The 18,092-nt window shown below is 39.1% G+C and overlaps 1 protein-coding gene across 1 annotated transcript; it reads left to right on the forward strand.

Moving 5' to 3' along the window:
- The first annotated feature begins 6,130 nt into the window (after positions 1-6,130).
- On the forward strand, positions 6,131-16,946 carry UGT2B13 (UDP-glucuronosyltransferase 2B13). The gene is given in 6 exon segments (NM_001171014.1): positions 6,131-6,871; positions 7,465-7,613; positions 10,660-10,791; positions 13,191-13,278; positions 14,482-14,701; positions 16,509-16,946. Coding segments are annotated over 6 exon segments (1,596 nt in total). The 5' UTR covers positions 6,131-6,144; the 3' UTR covers positions 16,789-16,946.
- Positions 16,947-18,092: the final 1,146 nt, after the last annotated feature.

Below are 18,092 nucleotides of genomic sequence, written 5' to 3' on the forward strand. Positions count from 1 at the left end.
TAATGTATGCTAAACTGATCTTCTGTATATAAAGAGAATCGAAAGTGAATCTTGATATGAATGGAAGGGGAGAGGGAGTGGATAAGGGGAGGGTTGCAGGTTGGAGGGACGTTATGGGGGGGGGAAGCCATTGTAATCCATATTCTGTACTTTGGAAATTTATATTCATTAAATAAAAGTTAAAAACAAAAAAAAAAACCATATGGTTGACTTAAGTCTTTTCTTTCAGTTTTTAGATTTATTTTATTTATTTGAAAGACAAAGAAAGAAAGAGGAAGAGAGATTCTTCCACCTCCTGGGTCAGTCTTCAAATGGCTACAATGACCAGGGCTGGGCCAGTCCAAAGCCAGGAGCCAGGAACTTGATCTGAATCTCCCAAGTGGGTGGCAGAGGCCCAAGCACTTGGGCCCAAGACTCCCAGGAGTCAGATAGAGAAAATAACATATAAGGTATATATTGATAGAGACAGAGTTGAAGAAAAGAGGTACTTCAGTGTAAGAAGCATTGCAGACAGAAGATTAAAGGTTGGCGGTCCTTGTTAACAAGCATCTGTAAACTCAAAGTCAGCACGGGGGATTTTCTCTTAGGGCTAAAAAAACTCAAGGGAGAAAGTTTTTAGGTGTGGGAATGTGGGATACTGGTGTCAAGAGTGCCTCTACCTGAAGAACTCACCTGCTCTGTACCTCCAGTATAAGAGAGACAGTTATTGGATGAGGGACCATCCTCAGTTGCAAAGGGAGGAATGGATTCACAATTCCCTCTTGTCCTTGTCTGAAGACTGATGGGGCCTGAGAACTAAGGAAGCTGCCAAACAAAAATAAATAAATAAATAAATAAATAAATAAAAAGCAAACAAAAAAAAACACCTTGGCCAAGAGCCCTTGGTGATTGCTGATGTCAAGGGTAATAGTGTTGATTTACTAATCAATACAGGAGCCACATATTATGTAATAAGTTTCCCCATTGGACTCCAATTTTCAGTATTTATTATTATGGGAGTTGGTGAAATTTGTTTTCACTCTGTTTATAGCAGAGAAGGGCTCTGGGTGTGGTCACTCAGAAATTGCATCCACTTTCATGATCAGTTGCCTGCTGTTCTAAGAAACTAGTTTCAAGGATCACAGAATGGAGCCAGCGCCGTGGCTAACTTGGTTAGTCCTCCACCTGCGGTGCTGGCATCCCATATAGGCACTAGGTTCTAGTCCCAGTTTCTCCTCTTCCAGTCCAGCTCTCTGCTGTGGCCCAGAGGGCAGTGGAGGATGGTCCAAGTGCTTGGGCCTCTGCACCTGCATGGGAAATGAGGAAGAAGCACCTTGCTCCTGTCTTCTGATCAGTGCAGCACCAGCAGCAGCGACCATTTGGGGCATGAACCAACAGAAGTAAGACCTTTCTCTCTGTCTCTCTCTCACTGTCTGTAACTTTACCTGTCTAATAAAAAAAGGATCACATGTTGACCTGCATGCATAAGAGCAGGAACTGCTACAGCATATTCCAGGAAACAAACCACCAGCTAATATTAAGCCAGTCACTTAAAGTTTAAACTCAACACTAGATACAAGAAGTTCGAGATTGAATGGCATTAGTGATTAACGGGAGGATGTCATAATAAAAATCATCTGGAATAACTCTCAAAGTACACGATGTCCTCGATCCAGCTGCTCTTCTGCCATCTGAAGGTAATGAAAACAAAGCTCATTCTAATGCAGAGAACACATAGAAGGTCCATTCTAGCAAGGCTGATCTACAAGATGAACCTCCGGAAAAATCTAGATGTGGAATGATTCACTGATGGCAGTATTTTCATGGAAAAAAGAATCAAAAGGTAGGACAGGCATCGTAGCGTAGTGGGCTAAACCTCTGCCTGTAACGCTGGAATCCCAAAGGGGTTCTAGCTGCTCCTCCTCTGATCCAACTCTCTGCTATGGCCTGTAAAAGCAGCAGTGGATGGTTCAACTGCTTGGGCCCTACACCCACATGGGAGACCCAGAAAAAACTCAAGGCTCCTGGATTCCAATCAGCTCAGCTCCAGCCAGCCATCTGGGGTGAACCATTGGACGGAAGACCTTTCTCTCTGTCACTGCCTGTCTCTGTAACTCTACCACTCAAAGAAATAGATAAAATATGTTTACCTTTCTTCTTTTTCTGCATATAGCTGAGAGAGAGAGAGAGAATATTATTCACCACTTGGTAAAAACAGTATCCTATAATGTATAAAATTAATCAATGAGGATAATTTAAAACTATTTAGTGACTCAGAATAACAATTAGTAAAATAGCCATACTAATCTAACAGAGCAGGGTTAAGATACTATATTATACTCTTAATCATTGAATAGCCTTCAGAATGCCTCAACTGATCAGGAATCCAACATAGAACCACTTGATACCCATTTTTAAACAATCTATATAATTTCTTACATATCTGTGAATGAACTTATTTCAAAAAACATTAAAGATTCCAATACTTGTAAAAACCTAAATACATGCAAAGTTTATAAACACAAAAAGTTGGCAAGAAAACCTTGACATAGCCACATTTTAAATAATTTTTACTTAAATAAGTGAAAAAAATTTGATGTATTTCATATATGTAGATTTAAAAAGCATAGTGATATTTCCCACATTCCCATTCATGCTCCCACCTTCCCTCTTCCTTTCTTTTAATTTTTATAAGGACATGCTTTTAATTTTTTTAAAAAAATATTTATTCTGGCCGGCGCCATGGCTCACTAGGCTAACACTCCACCTGCGGTGCTGGCACCCTGGGTTCTAGTCCCAGTTGGGGCACAAGATTCTGTCCCGGTTGCTCCTCTTCCAGTCCAGGTCTTTGCTGTGGCCTGGGAAAGCAGTGGAGGATGGCCCAAGTCCTTGGGCCCTACACCCGCATGGGAGACCACGAGGAAGCACCTGGCTCCTGGCTTCAGATTGGTGAAGGACACCGGCCATAGTGGCCATTTGGGGGGTGAACCAATGGAAGGAAGACCTTACTCTCTGTCTGTCTCTCTCTCTCTCTCTCTCTCTCTCTCTCTCTCTTTGTCTAACTCTGCCTGTCAAAAAAATCTATTTTGTTTGAAAGTCAGAGTTACACAGAGAGAGAATGTGAAGCAGAGAGAGAGGGAGAGAGGTCTTCCATCCACTGGTTCACTCCACAGTTGGCTGTAATGACCAGAGCTACACTGATCTGAAGCCAGGAGCCAGGAGCTTCTTCCTGGTCTCCCACACTGGTGCAGGGGCCCAAGCACTTGGGCCATCTTGTACAGAATTCCAAGGTCATAGCAGAGCTGGATCAGAAATGGAGCAGCCGGGTATTTAACTGGCACCCATTTGGAGTGCCAGCAATGCAGGCGGCAGCTTAACTCACTACACCACAGAGCCAGCCCGACATGCTTTTAATATTTATAATCAAAGCTTAACTCCCCACTATGTAAAGAATTCAACAAATAGTAAGAAGAAAAAGAAAATTTCATATAGCAGTGTGAAAATCTCCATAGATGAGCTTTCAGGGGAGGCAGGAATAACTAGGGAAAAGTATTTAATAGCACAATCAACTAATAGCTCTCAAATTTGGACATAGAGCATATAATATTGAGAGAGAGAGAGACAGAGAGACAGAGAGAGAGAGAGAGAGAGAATCAAAGACTTGGTAAAAACAGTGAGAGCCTGTGGCTTTTAATCCTTGACCTGTCCCTTCTCCCCACTTTCCAGCCAAGTGTACAGTAATTTCACTGCAGGTAGATGCTGACTAGATCACCAGTGTCCTCTGCTCAACAGCTTTCAGTTTATAATTATGACATAAGTTGTACTTCCCATTAGCCAGATTGAGGACAACAGTACTTGTGGCTTTCTTATAAACAGAGGTCTCCTATGTGTCAGGGTTAATTCCAGTAACTAAGAAGGGTCTCTAGTTGTATTCCTTTTTTTATTTTCAATTATCTTTACATACAGAAGATCAATTCAGTACATACAAAGTAAATATTTAAAAAGTTTGCACCCACACAGAAAGTACTGTTTGAGTACTAGTTATACCATTAATTCACATTGTACAACACATTAAGGACAGATATCCTGCATGGGGAATAAGTGCACAGTGACTCCTATTGTTCATTTAACAATTGACACTCTTGGTTATGGCGTCAGTAATCACCCTAAGCTCTTGTCATGAGTTCCCAAGGCTATAGAAGCCTCTTGAGTTCGCCAACTCCAATCTAATTTAGACAAGGTCATAGTGAAAGTGGAAGTTCTCTCCTCCCTTCAGAGAAAGGTACCTCCTTCTTTGATGACCTGTTCTTTCCACTGGGATCTCACTCGCAGAGATCTTTCATTTAGATCATTTTTTCTGTTTTTTTGCCAGAGTGTCTTGGCTTTCCATTCCTGAAATACTCTCATGGGCTTATCAGCCAGATCTGAATAACTTAAGGGCTGATTCTGAGATCAGAGTGCTCTTTATGACATCTGCCATTCTATGAGTCTGCTGTGTGTCTGCTTCCCATGTTGTATTGTTCTCTCCTTTTTAATTCTCTCAGTATTAGCAGGCACTACTCTTATTTATGTCATCTCTTTGACTCTTAATCCTATAATTATGATCAGTTATGAACTGAAACTGATCACTTTGACTAGTTGTATTCTTAACATAGATGTTCTATTCAAGCACTGCATTCTGAGAATCCAACTCTCAAATAATCATTGCACAGCTCACTCAAACATTGGAGCTTCTATGATAAGAGAAGCAACCTAAGAAAAGAGGTTTCAGGGGGCCCTTACCGTGGCACAGTAGGCTAATCTTCAACCTGCAGCGCCGCCATCCCATATGGGCGCTGGTTCTAGTCCCAGCTGCTCCTCTTCCAATCCACCTCTCTGCTGTGGTCTGGGAAAGCAGTAGAAGAGGAAGACCCAAGGGCTTGGGCCCCTGCACCCTCATGGGAGACTAGGAGAAACACTTGGCCCCAGGCTTCAGATCTGCTCAGTTCTGGCCATTGCGGCCCTTTGGGGAGTGAACCAATGGAAGGAAGACCTCTCTGTCTCTCCCTTTCACTGTCTGTAACTCTAGCTCTCAAATAAATAAACAAAAATCTTTAAATAAAAAAGAAAGAAAAGAGGTTGCAGACTTACTCATCAGTCAGGGAGGTCACTGACAGAGACGTGTGTCAATGTTTCCACCTCAAATGCTGTAGTATTTCACTAACATGAAATTCCAGAAACAGCAAATTTCTAGAAACAGAAAGTAGATGAGTACTTGCTACGACTGGAGGAATCAGACATTGGAAGGGGAAGCACAAAGGATAAAGGGTACTGGGTTTCTATTTTGGAGTTATGAAAAGCCCAAAAATTGATTAGTGATTGTGGTTACATATTTATATGAGAATATCATGAAACACAGAATTATACACATTACTTTAGCAAAATGGATGCATGTGTATTATCAGAGATTCTACCCTAAAAAAATGCCCTGAACCAGGCTAAGAAACATTATCATGTTCTGTGTCACAGAGACTGCAGATGCAAATCACCTCTCACTTGCTGCTGCTAGGGTCACTGCTCTAAAATCTCTTACATAACCCAACAGCCTTATGCAAGCAGGTCAGAGAATATGAGAGAGGTGGCAAAACTTAACCATAAAAGAGATTCCAGGGGTCACCAGTGAAGCACAACTGATAAGCTACTGTCCGCAACACTGGCACCAGTTCAAGCGACAGAAGTTCAAGTCCTATCTGATCCATTTGTGATCGAACTCCCAATAATGTCCCTGGGAAGGCAAAGAAAGATTGCATGAGTATTTTAGGGTCTTGCCACTCAAAGAGGAAACCCAAAGAGGGCCACAGTCTCACAGCTTCAGCTTGGACTTAGTCCCTACAGTTGTGAACATTAAAGGAGTAAACTAGTGGATGGAAGGTGTCTTTCTCTACCTTTCCCTCTCTCTGTAAGTCCTTAAAAATGGGGGGAGACTCTAAACACACTGATATACACAGAGGTCATCTACCTTAACTTTTTCCAAATGCCATCTCAGTGCAGAGATCAGATTGAGATATGTTTACTATCACTGATTCAGGTTATATTTTAACTACGTGATGAATTTCTTCATGGATTCAAGCTTGACTAGCTAAAACAGGAACAGCAATGGGAGAGGAAGCACTGCACTTCACCAGGATGCCTGTGAAATGCATTTCAGTTCTGCTGCTGCTGCTACAGCTGAGCTGCTGCTTCAGCTCTGGGAGCTGTGGAAAGGTGCTGGTGTGGCCTATGGAATTCAGTCACTGGATGAATATGAAGACAATCCTGGATGCACTTGTCCAGCAAGGCCATGAAGTCACTGTCCTGAGATCTTCAGCTTCTATTGTAATTGGTTCCAACAATGAATCAGGAATTAAATTTGAAACTTTCCATACATCCTACAGGAAAGATGAAATCGAGAATTTTTTCATGGATTGGTTCTATAAAATGATATATAATGTGTCAATAGAGAGTTACTGGGAAACCTTTTCATTAACGAAAATGGTTATTTTAAAATATTCTGACATTTGTGAAGACATCTGTAAAGAAGTCATTTTGAACAAGAAACTCATGACAAAGCTGCAGGAATCAAGATTTGATGTTGTTCTTGCAGATCCTGTTAGTCCTGGTGGTGAGCTGCTGGCTGAGCTACTTAAAATACCCCTCGTGTACAGTCTTCGTGGCTTTGTTGGCTACATGTTGCAAAAGCATGGTGGAGGACTCTTACTGCCTCCTTCCTATGTACCTGTTATGATGTCTGGTCTAGGCAGTCAAATGACATTCATGGAGAGGGTGCAAAATCTGCTATGCGTGCTTTACTTTGACTTTTGGTTCCCAAAATTTAATGAGAAACGATGGGATCAATTTTACAGTGAAGTACTGGGTAAGTCATCTTTTTAATTGATCCTAACTTTTGTGATTTTGAATGTGAGCTTGTATGAATGCAAAATCAAAGGAATTCATCTTTTATAGGTAAAATAATGAAATAAAAATATAAAAAGATTTGTCATTCTCACAAATGTAATGCAATGGCGTTTACATCACAGGGTCAGTTTAAGCCAATGGACCATCACTAGGTTAGGGTGTTCCAGGGTGGCATACAACCACAAATAGAAATACGGAGGATTTCACCAAGCTTTTCCATGCCTATTTTACTCTACATTTTCCATGTTTGATTCTATAGTGTTCTATTTTATTAGTTACTTATGATTATGAGCTTACTGAGTTGAGATTCTATGTTTATTATTCCCTGGTATTGTCACACACACAAACACACACACACACACATATAATGTGAACCATGCATAAATTTTACATGTAAATTATACGATGCCTATAGAACATACTCGGTTTCTCACTGTGTGCTTTATACATCATTCACTGCATAATTCCAACGCCTTTCAGAATTTGACATAATGTACTTCACATCACATTTCCCTCACTACTCTCCCTCTTCTTTCTTTTTCTCACATTCAGGAAGACCTGTTACGTTCTTGGAGCTAATGGGGAAAGCTGACATGTGGCTCATTCGAAGCTACTGGGACTTGGAGTTTCCTCGGCCACTTTTACCAAACTTTGATTTCATCGGAGGGCTCCACTGCAAACCTGCCAAACCTCTGCCTCAGGTAAGTAAGTTCCTGTGTGCTATATTTGGTTCGCTTCGTATTTTATGTGGAAATGACTCTGCATTCTTCATTTACAACATTTGATTCAAATGGAGAGATATAGGAAGTGGTGCGAAAATCCTTCCAGGGGGAAATTCACATGAGAGGACTTAAAAGTTCATGGAAATTTGAATAAGAAGCCAATGTACACTTTCCATGGACAATTTAAAAAGTGCTTGTATTTCAACACCATCACAAGTATCCAGAGTTCACCTTCATTACAGAGTAAAATGCAAAATCTGGGAGACTTTGAGACAAGACTCTGTTAAATTAAGGTCTTCATTATTCAACACATAAGAAAATACAAGTCACTTTTTTGATGTATAATCAAGAAGTGACTAGATATAACAGAAGCATGTGTTGGACATATACAGAAGCAAGGTAGACACAGTGCCTGCTCTCCTCCATCTCCTTTAGATCCTTTTAGGATACACTATGGGCAAATGATTAAACTTCAGTGGAAATGTTTATAATGGAAAGAAGGATAATGCTGGGAGAATATCTAGTAAGGATCATAAGAGATGTCCAGGAGCCACTGATAAAGGTGAAATATGAAGTATGTGCAGGAATAGGTGTAGAGAAGAGGGAAGAAGAAATATACAAAAAAGGGCATTTTTTAAAGATTTATTGATTTCAAAGTCAAAATTACAAAGAGAGGGGCAGAAACACACACACACATACAGAGTGAGATGCAGCGATCTTTAATCCACTGGTTCATATTGCTATTTGTTGTTGTTGTTGACAAGTAGTGATGTTTCCCATCTCTATCTGTGCAGTTCTTGAAAAAAAAATTTTTTAAACTTTTATTTAATGAATATAAATTTCCAAAGTACAGAATATGGATTACAATGGCTTCCCCCCCCCATAACGTCCCTCCCACCTGCAACCCTCCCCTTTCCCACTCCCTCTCCCCTTCCATTCACATCAAGATTCACTTTCGTTTCTCTTTATATACAGAAGATCAGTTTAGCATACATTAAGTAAAGATTTCAACAGTTTGCTCCCACACAGAAACATAAAGTGGAAAATACTGTTTGAGTACTAATTATAGCATTAGATCTCAATGTATAGCAGACTAAGGACAAAGATCCTACATGAGGAGTATGTGCACAGTGACTCCTGTTGTTGACTTAACAAATTGACACTCTTGTTTATGGCCTCAGTAATCACCCTAAGCTCTTGTCATGAGCTGCCAAGGCTATGGAAGCCCCCTGAGTTCACTGACTCTGATCATATTTAGACAAGGCCATGGTCAAAGTGGAAGTTCTCTCCTCCCTTCAGAGAAAGGTACCTCCTTCTTTGATGACCCATTCTTTCCACTGGGATCTCACTCGTGGAGATCTTTCATTTAGGTTTTTCTTTTTTTCCAGAGTGTCTTGGCTTTCCATGCCTGAAATACTCTCATGGGCTTTTCAGCCGGATCTGCTTGCCTTAAGGGCTGATTATGAGGCCAGAGTGCTGTTAGGATATTTGCCATTCTATGGGTCTGCTGTGTATCTCACTTCCCATGTCGGATCATTCTCTCCCTTTTTGATTCTATCAGCTAGTATTTGCAGACACTAGTCTTGTTTATGTGATCCCTTTGGTTTTTAGTCCTATCATTATGATCAATTGTGAACAGAAATTGATCACTGGGACTAGTGAGATGGCATTGGTGCATGCCACCTTGATGGGATTGAATTGGAATCCCTTGGTATGTTTCTAACTCTACTGTTTGAGGTAAGTCAGCTTGAGCATGTCCCCAATCGCACATCTCTTCCCTCTCTTATTCCCACTCTTATATTTTGAAAGGTTTAAAATTGTACAAGACTTTCTTCAAAAAAATAATTGATGTGAGTCTAGTAAATGCATGGATTATTCACAAAGTTATGAAAAAGACAGGAAAGATTTCTTAAATGTGTTAGATTTAAAAAGAAAAAACTGCTTAACATACCTAAAATTATTTAAATCAGGACATTTCAAGAGGAAGAAAGTATAAATTGCTTGGACCCATTACTGTTTAAGATGATTTGACATAAGAACTCATATTATTCAAAATTAGTAAGACCAATGACACTGTCCAAACAAGCTGTGTCACATGAATCCAACAACATATTGCCATAAATGTGATGGAATGCTTTCTTAAAGTATTTTGCACCATTGCACTGAAAATAATTGTACTTATAATGAAAATTATTTATTTGCTATTATGCAATACATGAAAAGTTTCATATTTGTCCAATGTCCTATTTATAAGGTGACCTACATATGAGACATTGTTGTATTGTCTTTTCACAATTATTTTTATTCTTAATAATAATAAAAGATATAACTCTCAATTATGGTTTCCAACATTTTTAATGCACCAGTGTCAATTCTGTTCAAATAATTGCAGAATTCAGGTTCTCAAACTTCATGGATTTAGTTGCATAAACAATATTGGAAACCAAGTACAGAATTGTGAAACTTAATTACATATTCTGATAAAGCATCTGTTTCCCCTACCAACTTGCTTTTTATTAATTATCATAAACTCATATAATCTCTGTCCTTTTGTGAGACAGAAGAGAGAAATTTAACAAATAACATAGAATAACTTAAAAGTATACACTTTGGTTTTATAAGACATAAAAGGAACTAGTAAGTGCCAAATCAGTATCTGTAGCATTTATTTATAAGAATACATTTTTAGTAACCTAAACTAAATATTAAGGAATGATTAAAATTTATATATATATGCAACACATACTTATCACACCATTATAAATTGTTCTACCAAAGAACTTTTAATAACACTAAATCAGCTAAAATAGAAGGGTTAGTTGCAAACAGAAGAACAAAGAAAATAAAAATATCACATATTTTCTGTAAAATGCAAGATGAATATAAATTAGGATTTCAGTGCTCTAAATACATATCACATAATGTCCATAGGGCACGAAGTTTTAGTTTGGGAAGAGAAAGGGTTTTGAGACCCTGATAACCAACAATGCTGCTCTTTATGACAGACCCAATTTTCTCTTCACAGGAGATGGAAGACTTTGTGCAGAGCTCTGGAGAAGAGGGAGTGGTGGTGTTTTCCCTGGGGTCCATGATCAGTAACCTGACTGAAGAAAGGGCCAATGTGATTGCATCAGCCTTTGCCCAGCTGCCACAAAAGGTCAGAAATGTGCCCTAAGGGCAGGCAACCGCTGAATGAGCCTGCTAAACTCTGCAAAGTGTCTCATTACACATATTCCTATGTGAAGTGAAGATACTTATGATATCTTTAATTTTCTTCAGACATCCCTTAAACTCTTCCTTCACAGGTCCAAAAATAGCACAGAGTATATTTCATTGTAGATAACTTTGACATTGACATTTTGATCAGAAATGTACCTAACAGGTGAATTGTGAAACCTTGGAAAACTCAATCATTTAGCAGGCAGATAAAGAGAAATCTCTGAATTCTACCCTGCTGTTGGCTTCTTTGCCTTGTGGGATTGTGAAGCCACTGTGTACACTAAAGCTGTATTCAGACAGAAGCTGAGTTTTCATTACTGACTGCACTACCTCAATAACATTAGGGGAATACTGAAACATATCTTAAGAGCATTATAAAGTTTAGGATTCTCATATAATCCATGCCCCTTTACTTTCCCTAATTTGTATGTAGGGGTATTTAAGATACTAATCAGGAGCCTATTCAGAGAACAAAAGTCCAGAGCTCACCAAACATGAACCCAGCTATGCACTCATCTAAGTAGATTTAGAGAAACAGAAAAATTAATCTGCCCCTCACTACTGGACCCTAGCAGTGGCTTCGCAGAAAGATATGAGCGAAAAATTGGAGATGGGTCCTGTTCTGAAGGCACCTGCTATACTTTATAAAAACATCACTCCACGCAGTGCGCCGGCCGCGGCGCGCCGGCCGAGGCGGCCATTGGAGGGTGAACCAACGGCAAAGGAAGACCTTTCTCTCTGTCTCTCTCTCTCATTGTCCACTCTGCCTGTCAAAAAAAAAAAAATCACTCCACTGGGCTGTGATCCTAACTCATGAGTGCAATTCCTCTGGATTGAGGATGGAGATGGCAGTACAAGAAGGAATCATTTCAAAGTGAGCCTGACACGTGATGGAGTTCCGATGTCCCCTTCTATAAGCAATAGTAGGAACTACATTTCTGATATATACAAGACACCTTTGAACTCTTGGTATTCAGCAACTACTTTTTAGCTTTCTAGCTGATAAAACCCTCTAGTAACTCCCCATGTTAATATCACAAAGAGAATCAGAAATTACTTTACCTCTCCTAAAGCAAATAGAAATGGTACACTCCAGTTTATGAGGATAAATTCAGATTTCTAACATCAGTACCTTATTTTGGTAGCTGACATGGAAATGATCTGGCTATAGTAGTAATCAGCATTAACAGCTGTCAATGCTTTCAATACATCGTGGAAAACCTAATAGTCAGTTAAATAAAATTTAGCGTTATCACAATAATGGACATTTTCAGACACTGTATGCTTATGAACTGACTCTTTCTTCCTATATTAAAAGAAATTCCAATTCTAGCAGTAGTGATGCTATTAGGGTTTCATTTCAAAATGTATCTTGAAATTTTTATATAACAAATTAAATGTAGTTCCTCAGTGCCAACCTATTTTATTTCTCAAATTAAAAGATGACAAATTCTCTGGGCCGGAGCGATTGTGTAGCTGGTAGGGCCACTACCTGCAATGCCACAATCCCGTGTTGGCTTTGCTTTGGGTCTTGGCTGCTCCACTTCTGCTCTGGTTCCCCGCTGTGAGCTGGGAGGGTGATGAAGAATGGCCCAGGTCCTTGGATTCGTCCACCTGTGTGGGAGACATGGAGGAAGCTCCTGGCTCCTGGCTTAGGATCGACTCAGCTCTGACCATTGCACTTATCTGGGGAGTGTACCAGTGGCTTAAAGACCTCTCTCTCTCTCTCTCTCTCTCTCTGCCTCTTCCCCTCTGTAATTCTGCTTTACAAATACATGAATAAATGTTTAAAAAAAATGACAGATTCTCATAAAACAACTTATGGAACAGTGGATGCAAATAAACCCTTGTTTCCATTTTTTAAATATAAAAATGTTAATAGATTTGGAAGACGAGTCTCACATTTTGAACACAAACACATGTACAAACAAACATACATGCACATATCTATATATTTGTGTATCTATATAGATTTACAGATATATAGATATAGTTAATGCAGATCACAAGTAAACTGGTAATGAGATATTCTTCTTTCATTTGAATGAAGACCACCTAATAATTTCTTAAATACTTAAATTATCACACGTCATCATACTTGGCTTAGATCCTATATGTGACACACCATGAATACATTCCAAATCTGATTGAATGCAACAAGAGTACAGGAGACATGAAGGCTTCATCTTTTAATTCTCATTATTTAAATTCTCTTGCCCTCTTTTCTTTGTCATTCCAATCCAAGGTATTTAAGAGTGATCTCTCAACCTCCTTAGAATTTTGACATGCCATAATTAGAAATCCAATTCATGAAATTGCTATTACTTTACCAAACAGGTTCTTTGGCGATTTGAAGGCAAGAAACCAGACATGTTAGGATCCAACACTCGGCTCTATAAGTGGATCCCCCAGAATGACCTTCTTGGTAAGGCTCTGGAGAACACATATTGAAAACACTAGTAACAGTCGATCAAGATGGGAGTAGTAAGACTTTGTTATTGAAAACCTAAAGAATCAACCACATGGCTTTGCAATCCTTGCCCAGTCCTAGGGTAAATGCAATGAATTATAACAGTTGGCACTTTATGATTACAAAATTTGTAGGCCCAGAATCAAAGTATCCTTATTTTCAGTGTATGTACCTCTCAGAGAGAATGTCTCAGTAATTTCCAGGGGGGAAGGCATTTCACTGAAGGGTTCAGATGCTTTTGGGACACATGCCTCCTATACTGGAGTTCCTGGATTCAAGTTCCAACTCCAATTCTGATGCCCACTTCCTGCTGACTCACCCTAGATGAAGAAGGCAGCAGCTAATGGCTAAAATATTTGAGTCACTGGCAGCCACACAGGAGTCCTGGATTGAGTCCCAGCTCCTGGCTTCGGCCTGGCCCATTCCTAGCTGTTTGGTGCATTTGATGAATGAACCATAGTAAGATCTCCTTCTCTCTTTGTTGCTCTAAGGACTTCCCTTGCACTGTGTGTGTAAGTGTATGTGTGTATGTGTGTGTCTAGTGCTTGATCTGTTTCTTACAAACATATTAATTAAATAATAATAATCTCTTGGCTTGTCAGATTGAATCCTAATTCAAACATTATATTTGTCATCTGCCTTTTCCCTAATATAGAAATTTACAAATACCACCAAAAACAATACCCTTCTGTTATTATGCAGAATTCTATGTTTTCTGTGGGAAACATCAACAGCCTTTAAAATAAAGTAATAAGGAATTTCAAGATAGAGAATGGGCAACCTTCTACAACCTATAAATCACATTTAGTGATGGCATGGTTTCTTGGAGAGAGCATGTTCTAACAGGCACTTGACCTTTTATTTTGACACATATACAGTTCCTTTTTTCCAGAATGTACTCTTTCATACCCATTTGGCAATCTTGCATACAGTACAAGCCTCATGTCACACACCACCTCTTCCACGTGACCTTCCTTTACCTCCCCAGTGCACTTAGGTGCCTCTATCTCTTGATCTAAAAGCTATTTAAATGCAGTTTCATGGACATCGATACTGTGTTTTTAGTGTACACTGTGCTTTTAGTGCCTCATATTATATGTTCTCATTTCATTTGTAAGATTTATAATTAATAATTTTCTAAAAATCACTCAATCCCAGGTCATCCAAAAACCAAGGCTTTTATAACTCATGGTGGAGCCAATGGTGTCTTCGAGGCAATTTACCATGGCATTCCCATGGTGGGCCTTCCTTTGTTTGGAGATCAACTTGATAACATTGTCTACATGAAGGCCAAGGGAGCAGCTGTTAAGTTGAACTTGAAAACAATGTCCAGTGCAGATTTGCTCAATGCCTTGAAGACAGTCATTAATGACCCTTCGTGAGTATTACTGTTTCTTTAAAATTACACAGTGTTTTTAGATCAATTTTCAGTGGAGGAACAAGGACTCAATTCTAATTTAGAATATGAACATCAGATTGAGTACAGATTTGCTTAATGCTAGAGGATAATCATCAATAATTCACTGGGAGTGTCACTGTATCTTCTTGTGATGGATATATAGAATGATTTTCAGAGGCTTAATAACAGTGCACAGATTTTGAATTAGCCAATGATTGAAATGTGGAGCATCAATGAAGAAGGTTAACAGAGGATGACAAGGAAAAGAGTTGCAGCCAGGAAGCAGGAATGTTATAATTGTGCAAACTTACGTTCTGCAAATTATAATTTTCTTTCAGCATAAGAACTCTTAAAATTTTGTGTCAAGATCAATTTTGTTGTGTTGGTTCAAGATATAATGCCTGATATGTGGAATACATATTAATAATAAACAATGGTACTATAGTGTACCAGTATATGTGCCATTATTTCACATATATATTCATATAGTTGTGTTTTAAAAATTATTCTGATTTGTTTTCAGTAAATCTGCATGGAACTGTCAATCAATATTTCCAGTGACATTCCAAGGTTCTCAGATTTTCTAATCTAATGCTGCAGTGCTGTCACGGATAGATAGTAGCAACTAAGATTTTCAAGTTTACTCAGTTAAAACGTCCTGAACAAAAAGGAGATATTTCTTTTCCATATGGGGATATTCTTAGGTCTATGGCTGTGGTTATTACTGTCTTACCTGGAAGATTATAAAATAAAGATTTAACTGATTTGCAATACAGAAGATGGAATATCCTTTTTTTTAAAGTAGAGATATTTTCTTCCAACATTATTTCATCTAAAAATAAAAACTGGGATCACAGAAATTTGAAAAAAAGGCAAGAAAATGTCAGTGAGAGTCAGGATTCAAAGAAAGGCAATATGTTTTCATACTTTCATGGCTTTAATCATAACTTCATTCATCAAAGATTAACTTTTTTTTTTCCCAGGCAGAGTTAGGCAGTGAGAGAGAGAGACAGAGAGAAAGGTCTTCCTTCCATTGGTTCACTCCCCTAATGGCCTCGACAGTCAGCAATGTGCCGAGCAAAACCAGGAGCCGGATACTTTCTCCAGGTCTCCCATGCTGGTGCAGGGACCCAAGTACTTGTGCCATCCTCCGCTGCCCTCCCGAGCCACATCAGAGAGCTGAACTAGAAGAGGAGCAATTAGAACTAGTACTCAGTGCCCCAGCCTGGACTGGAACCCATGGTGCTAGCGCTGCAGGCAGAAGATTAGCCTAGTGAGTCGCGGCGCCGGCCAATGATTAACGCTTAAACACTATACCAGCTCCTGGTTGATACCAACTACTTATTAACATTGTACAGACATTTACCTAACCAATATGACGGACCAGCAGCCTACATTTAAAATTTTGAACTATTTTGAACATTGTATGTCAGGTCCATTCACAATTGCTTACTGAATAATGCCAGCTCCACATCTCAAATAGTTTTGTTGTTGGTTTTGGTGTTTTGCTTTCACTAGCTTCCCTTTATCCAGAGGACGTAACTAATTTCAAATTCTAGACTGGGATGTTAGAAATCCTGGATCTTTCCAAACCTCTCTCTGCATCTTCACATTTTATGTATTCAACAAATTCCAGCCTATAAGTGTAAGGTCTCTATAATGCCTTCTGAAGAGATAATTTTTCTTCTACATTTTCTTGACACTCATCTTTCGCATCTACATGAAAAGTATAGACCCACAATTCCTAGTTCACTCTATAAGATGATGTCCATTAATTTTCCTTCAGCTATAAGGAGAACGCCATGACGTTATCAAGAATTCACCACGATCAGCCCATGAAGCCGCTGGACCGAGCAGTCTTCTGGATCGAGTACGTCATGCGCCACAAAGGAGCCAAACATCTCCGGGTTGCAGCCCATGACCTCACCTGGTACCAGTACCACTCTCTGGATGTGATTGGGTTCCTGCTGGCCTGTGTGGCAATCACTACTTACCTTATCGTGAAATGTTGCCTTCTTGTTTATCGATATGTTCTTGGGGCAGGAAAGAAGAAAAAGAGGGATTAGAGCTTGTTCATGTCTAAGGCTGTTAATTTACCAGAGTTGAAATCATTCCTTTGATATCAAAGACTATGTATCATTGTGTGGAAGATGGTCCTTCTCATTTGGTCAGACCTGTGTCTTCCTGATTTTTCCAGATGTTTTATTCTTGATTAAACCTTTAGAAACACACAACTCAAATTGCACAGATCCTCAAGTAATACTACTTTAATCACAGCACTGAAAAATGAGACTCACTGGCACTTTAACCTGGTGGTGGTTGAGGAGTGAAGCCTGAGGTGTTCATGTGTATTTCCAGAAACATCATCTATTGAATTCCATACAATCAAGTAGAACATTCGTATCCAAACCAAAGAAAACCAGAGCCAGATCCTTGTAAAGGGGGGTACACAGATTTTACCAAGATTTCCATGAATCTAAGAGAGATTCCAGGATAAACTGACCTGAACTTTAACTAACTCAAAATGACTGTGATATTAAAAAAGATGAAAGTGAGGGTTGAGGAGAATGAGTGTGAACCTCAAGTAAGAAAAGAATTTTATGTAAAAGGAACATTAGAGAAGAATGAAGTAGAAAATCACTAAAAATGATTATCAAGGTGTGTTAGAAAAAGTCCATTTTCAATTTGACAGAATTGTGTTTTCTTCAGCAAAAACTAAGCCATGGATGACAGGTTCGCCTTAGGGATATAGCACGTGACCCAGGGCAGATGCAAGACTGAGCAACCTTGCTCAAGTCTTTTAGCATGGTGCTTGGGAAACTCTTTTGTACTACATGGGGTTCACAGTTCACATTTCTCATAAAATACAAAACATGTCATCAAGAAAAATTCTTTTCCACTTGGGGGCCCTAACACTTACTAACTAAATCTGTGTAATCTTGTAAATTATTTAGTTAGAAAGGTGAGATATATTTTCTACACTGTGCCTTGAAAATGCTTGAGTTACAATGTTTGCTTTATTCAATATATACAATGCTAGAGTTCCCTCCTCCTATAGGAAGATCTTCCATTACTTCGCCCTGCCTTTTCAAATCAGAAACTTCCAACTAATTTAATAACCAGGACACTGAGGATATGGAAACCAGAAGTTTTTTTTTTTTTTTTTTAATGTAGTCTCCCCTCGCAATACGTCCACATGCCATTGTGGATGGCATGAAAAACTACTTATCATGCACACCAATTTTAAAACCTATTTTGGAGAAAGTTGTTTAAATGGAAAAATATCTCCATGTCTTGCTTTTAAACATCGTTAACCAAAATATTTGGACACAGAATGCAGATGGAAAAGTAAACAGAGAGAACAAAGAAA

The sequence above is a fragment of the Oryctolagus cuniculus genome, chromosome 8 (genome assembly GCF_964237555.1).
Source record: "Oryctolagus cuniculus chromosome 8, mOryCun1.1, whole genome shotgun sequence".
In the NCBI taxonomy this organism is placed as follows: Eukaryota; Metazoa; Chordata; class Mammalia; order Lagomorpha; family Leporidae; genus Oryctolagus; species Oryctolagus cuniculus.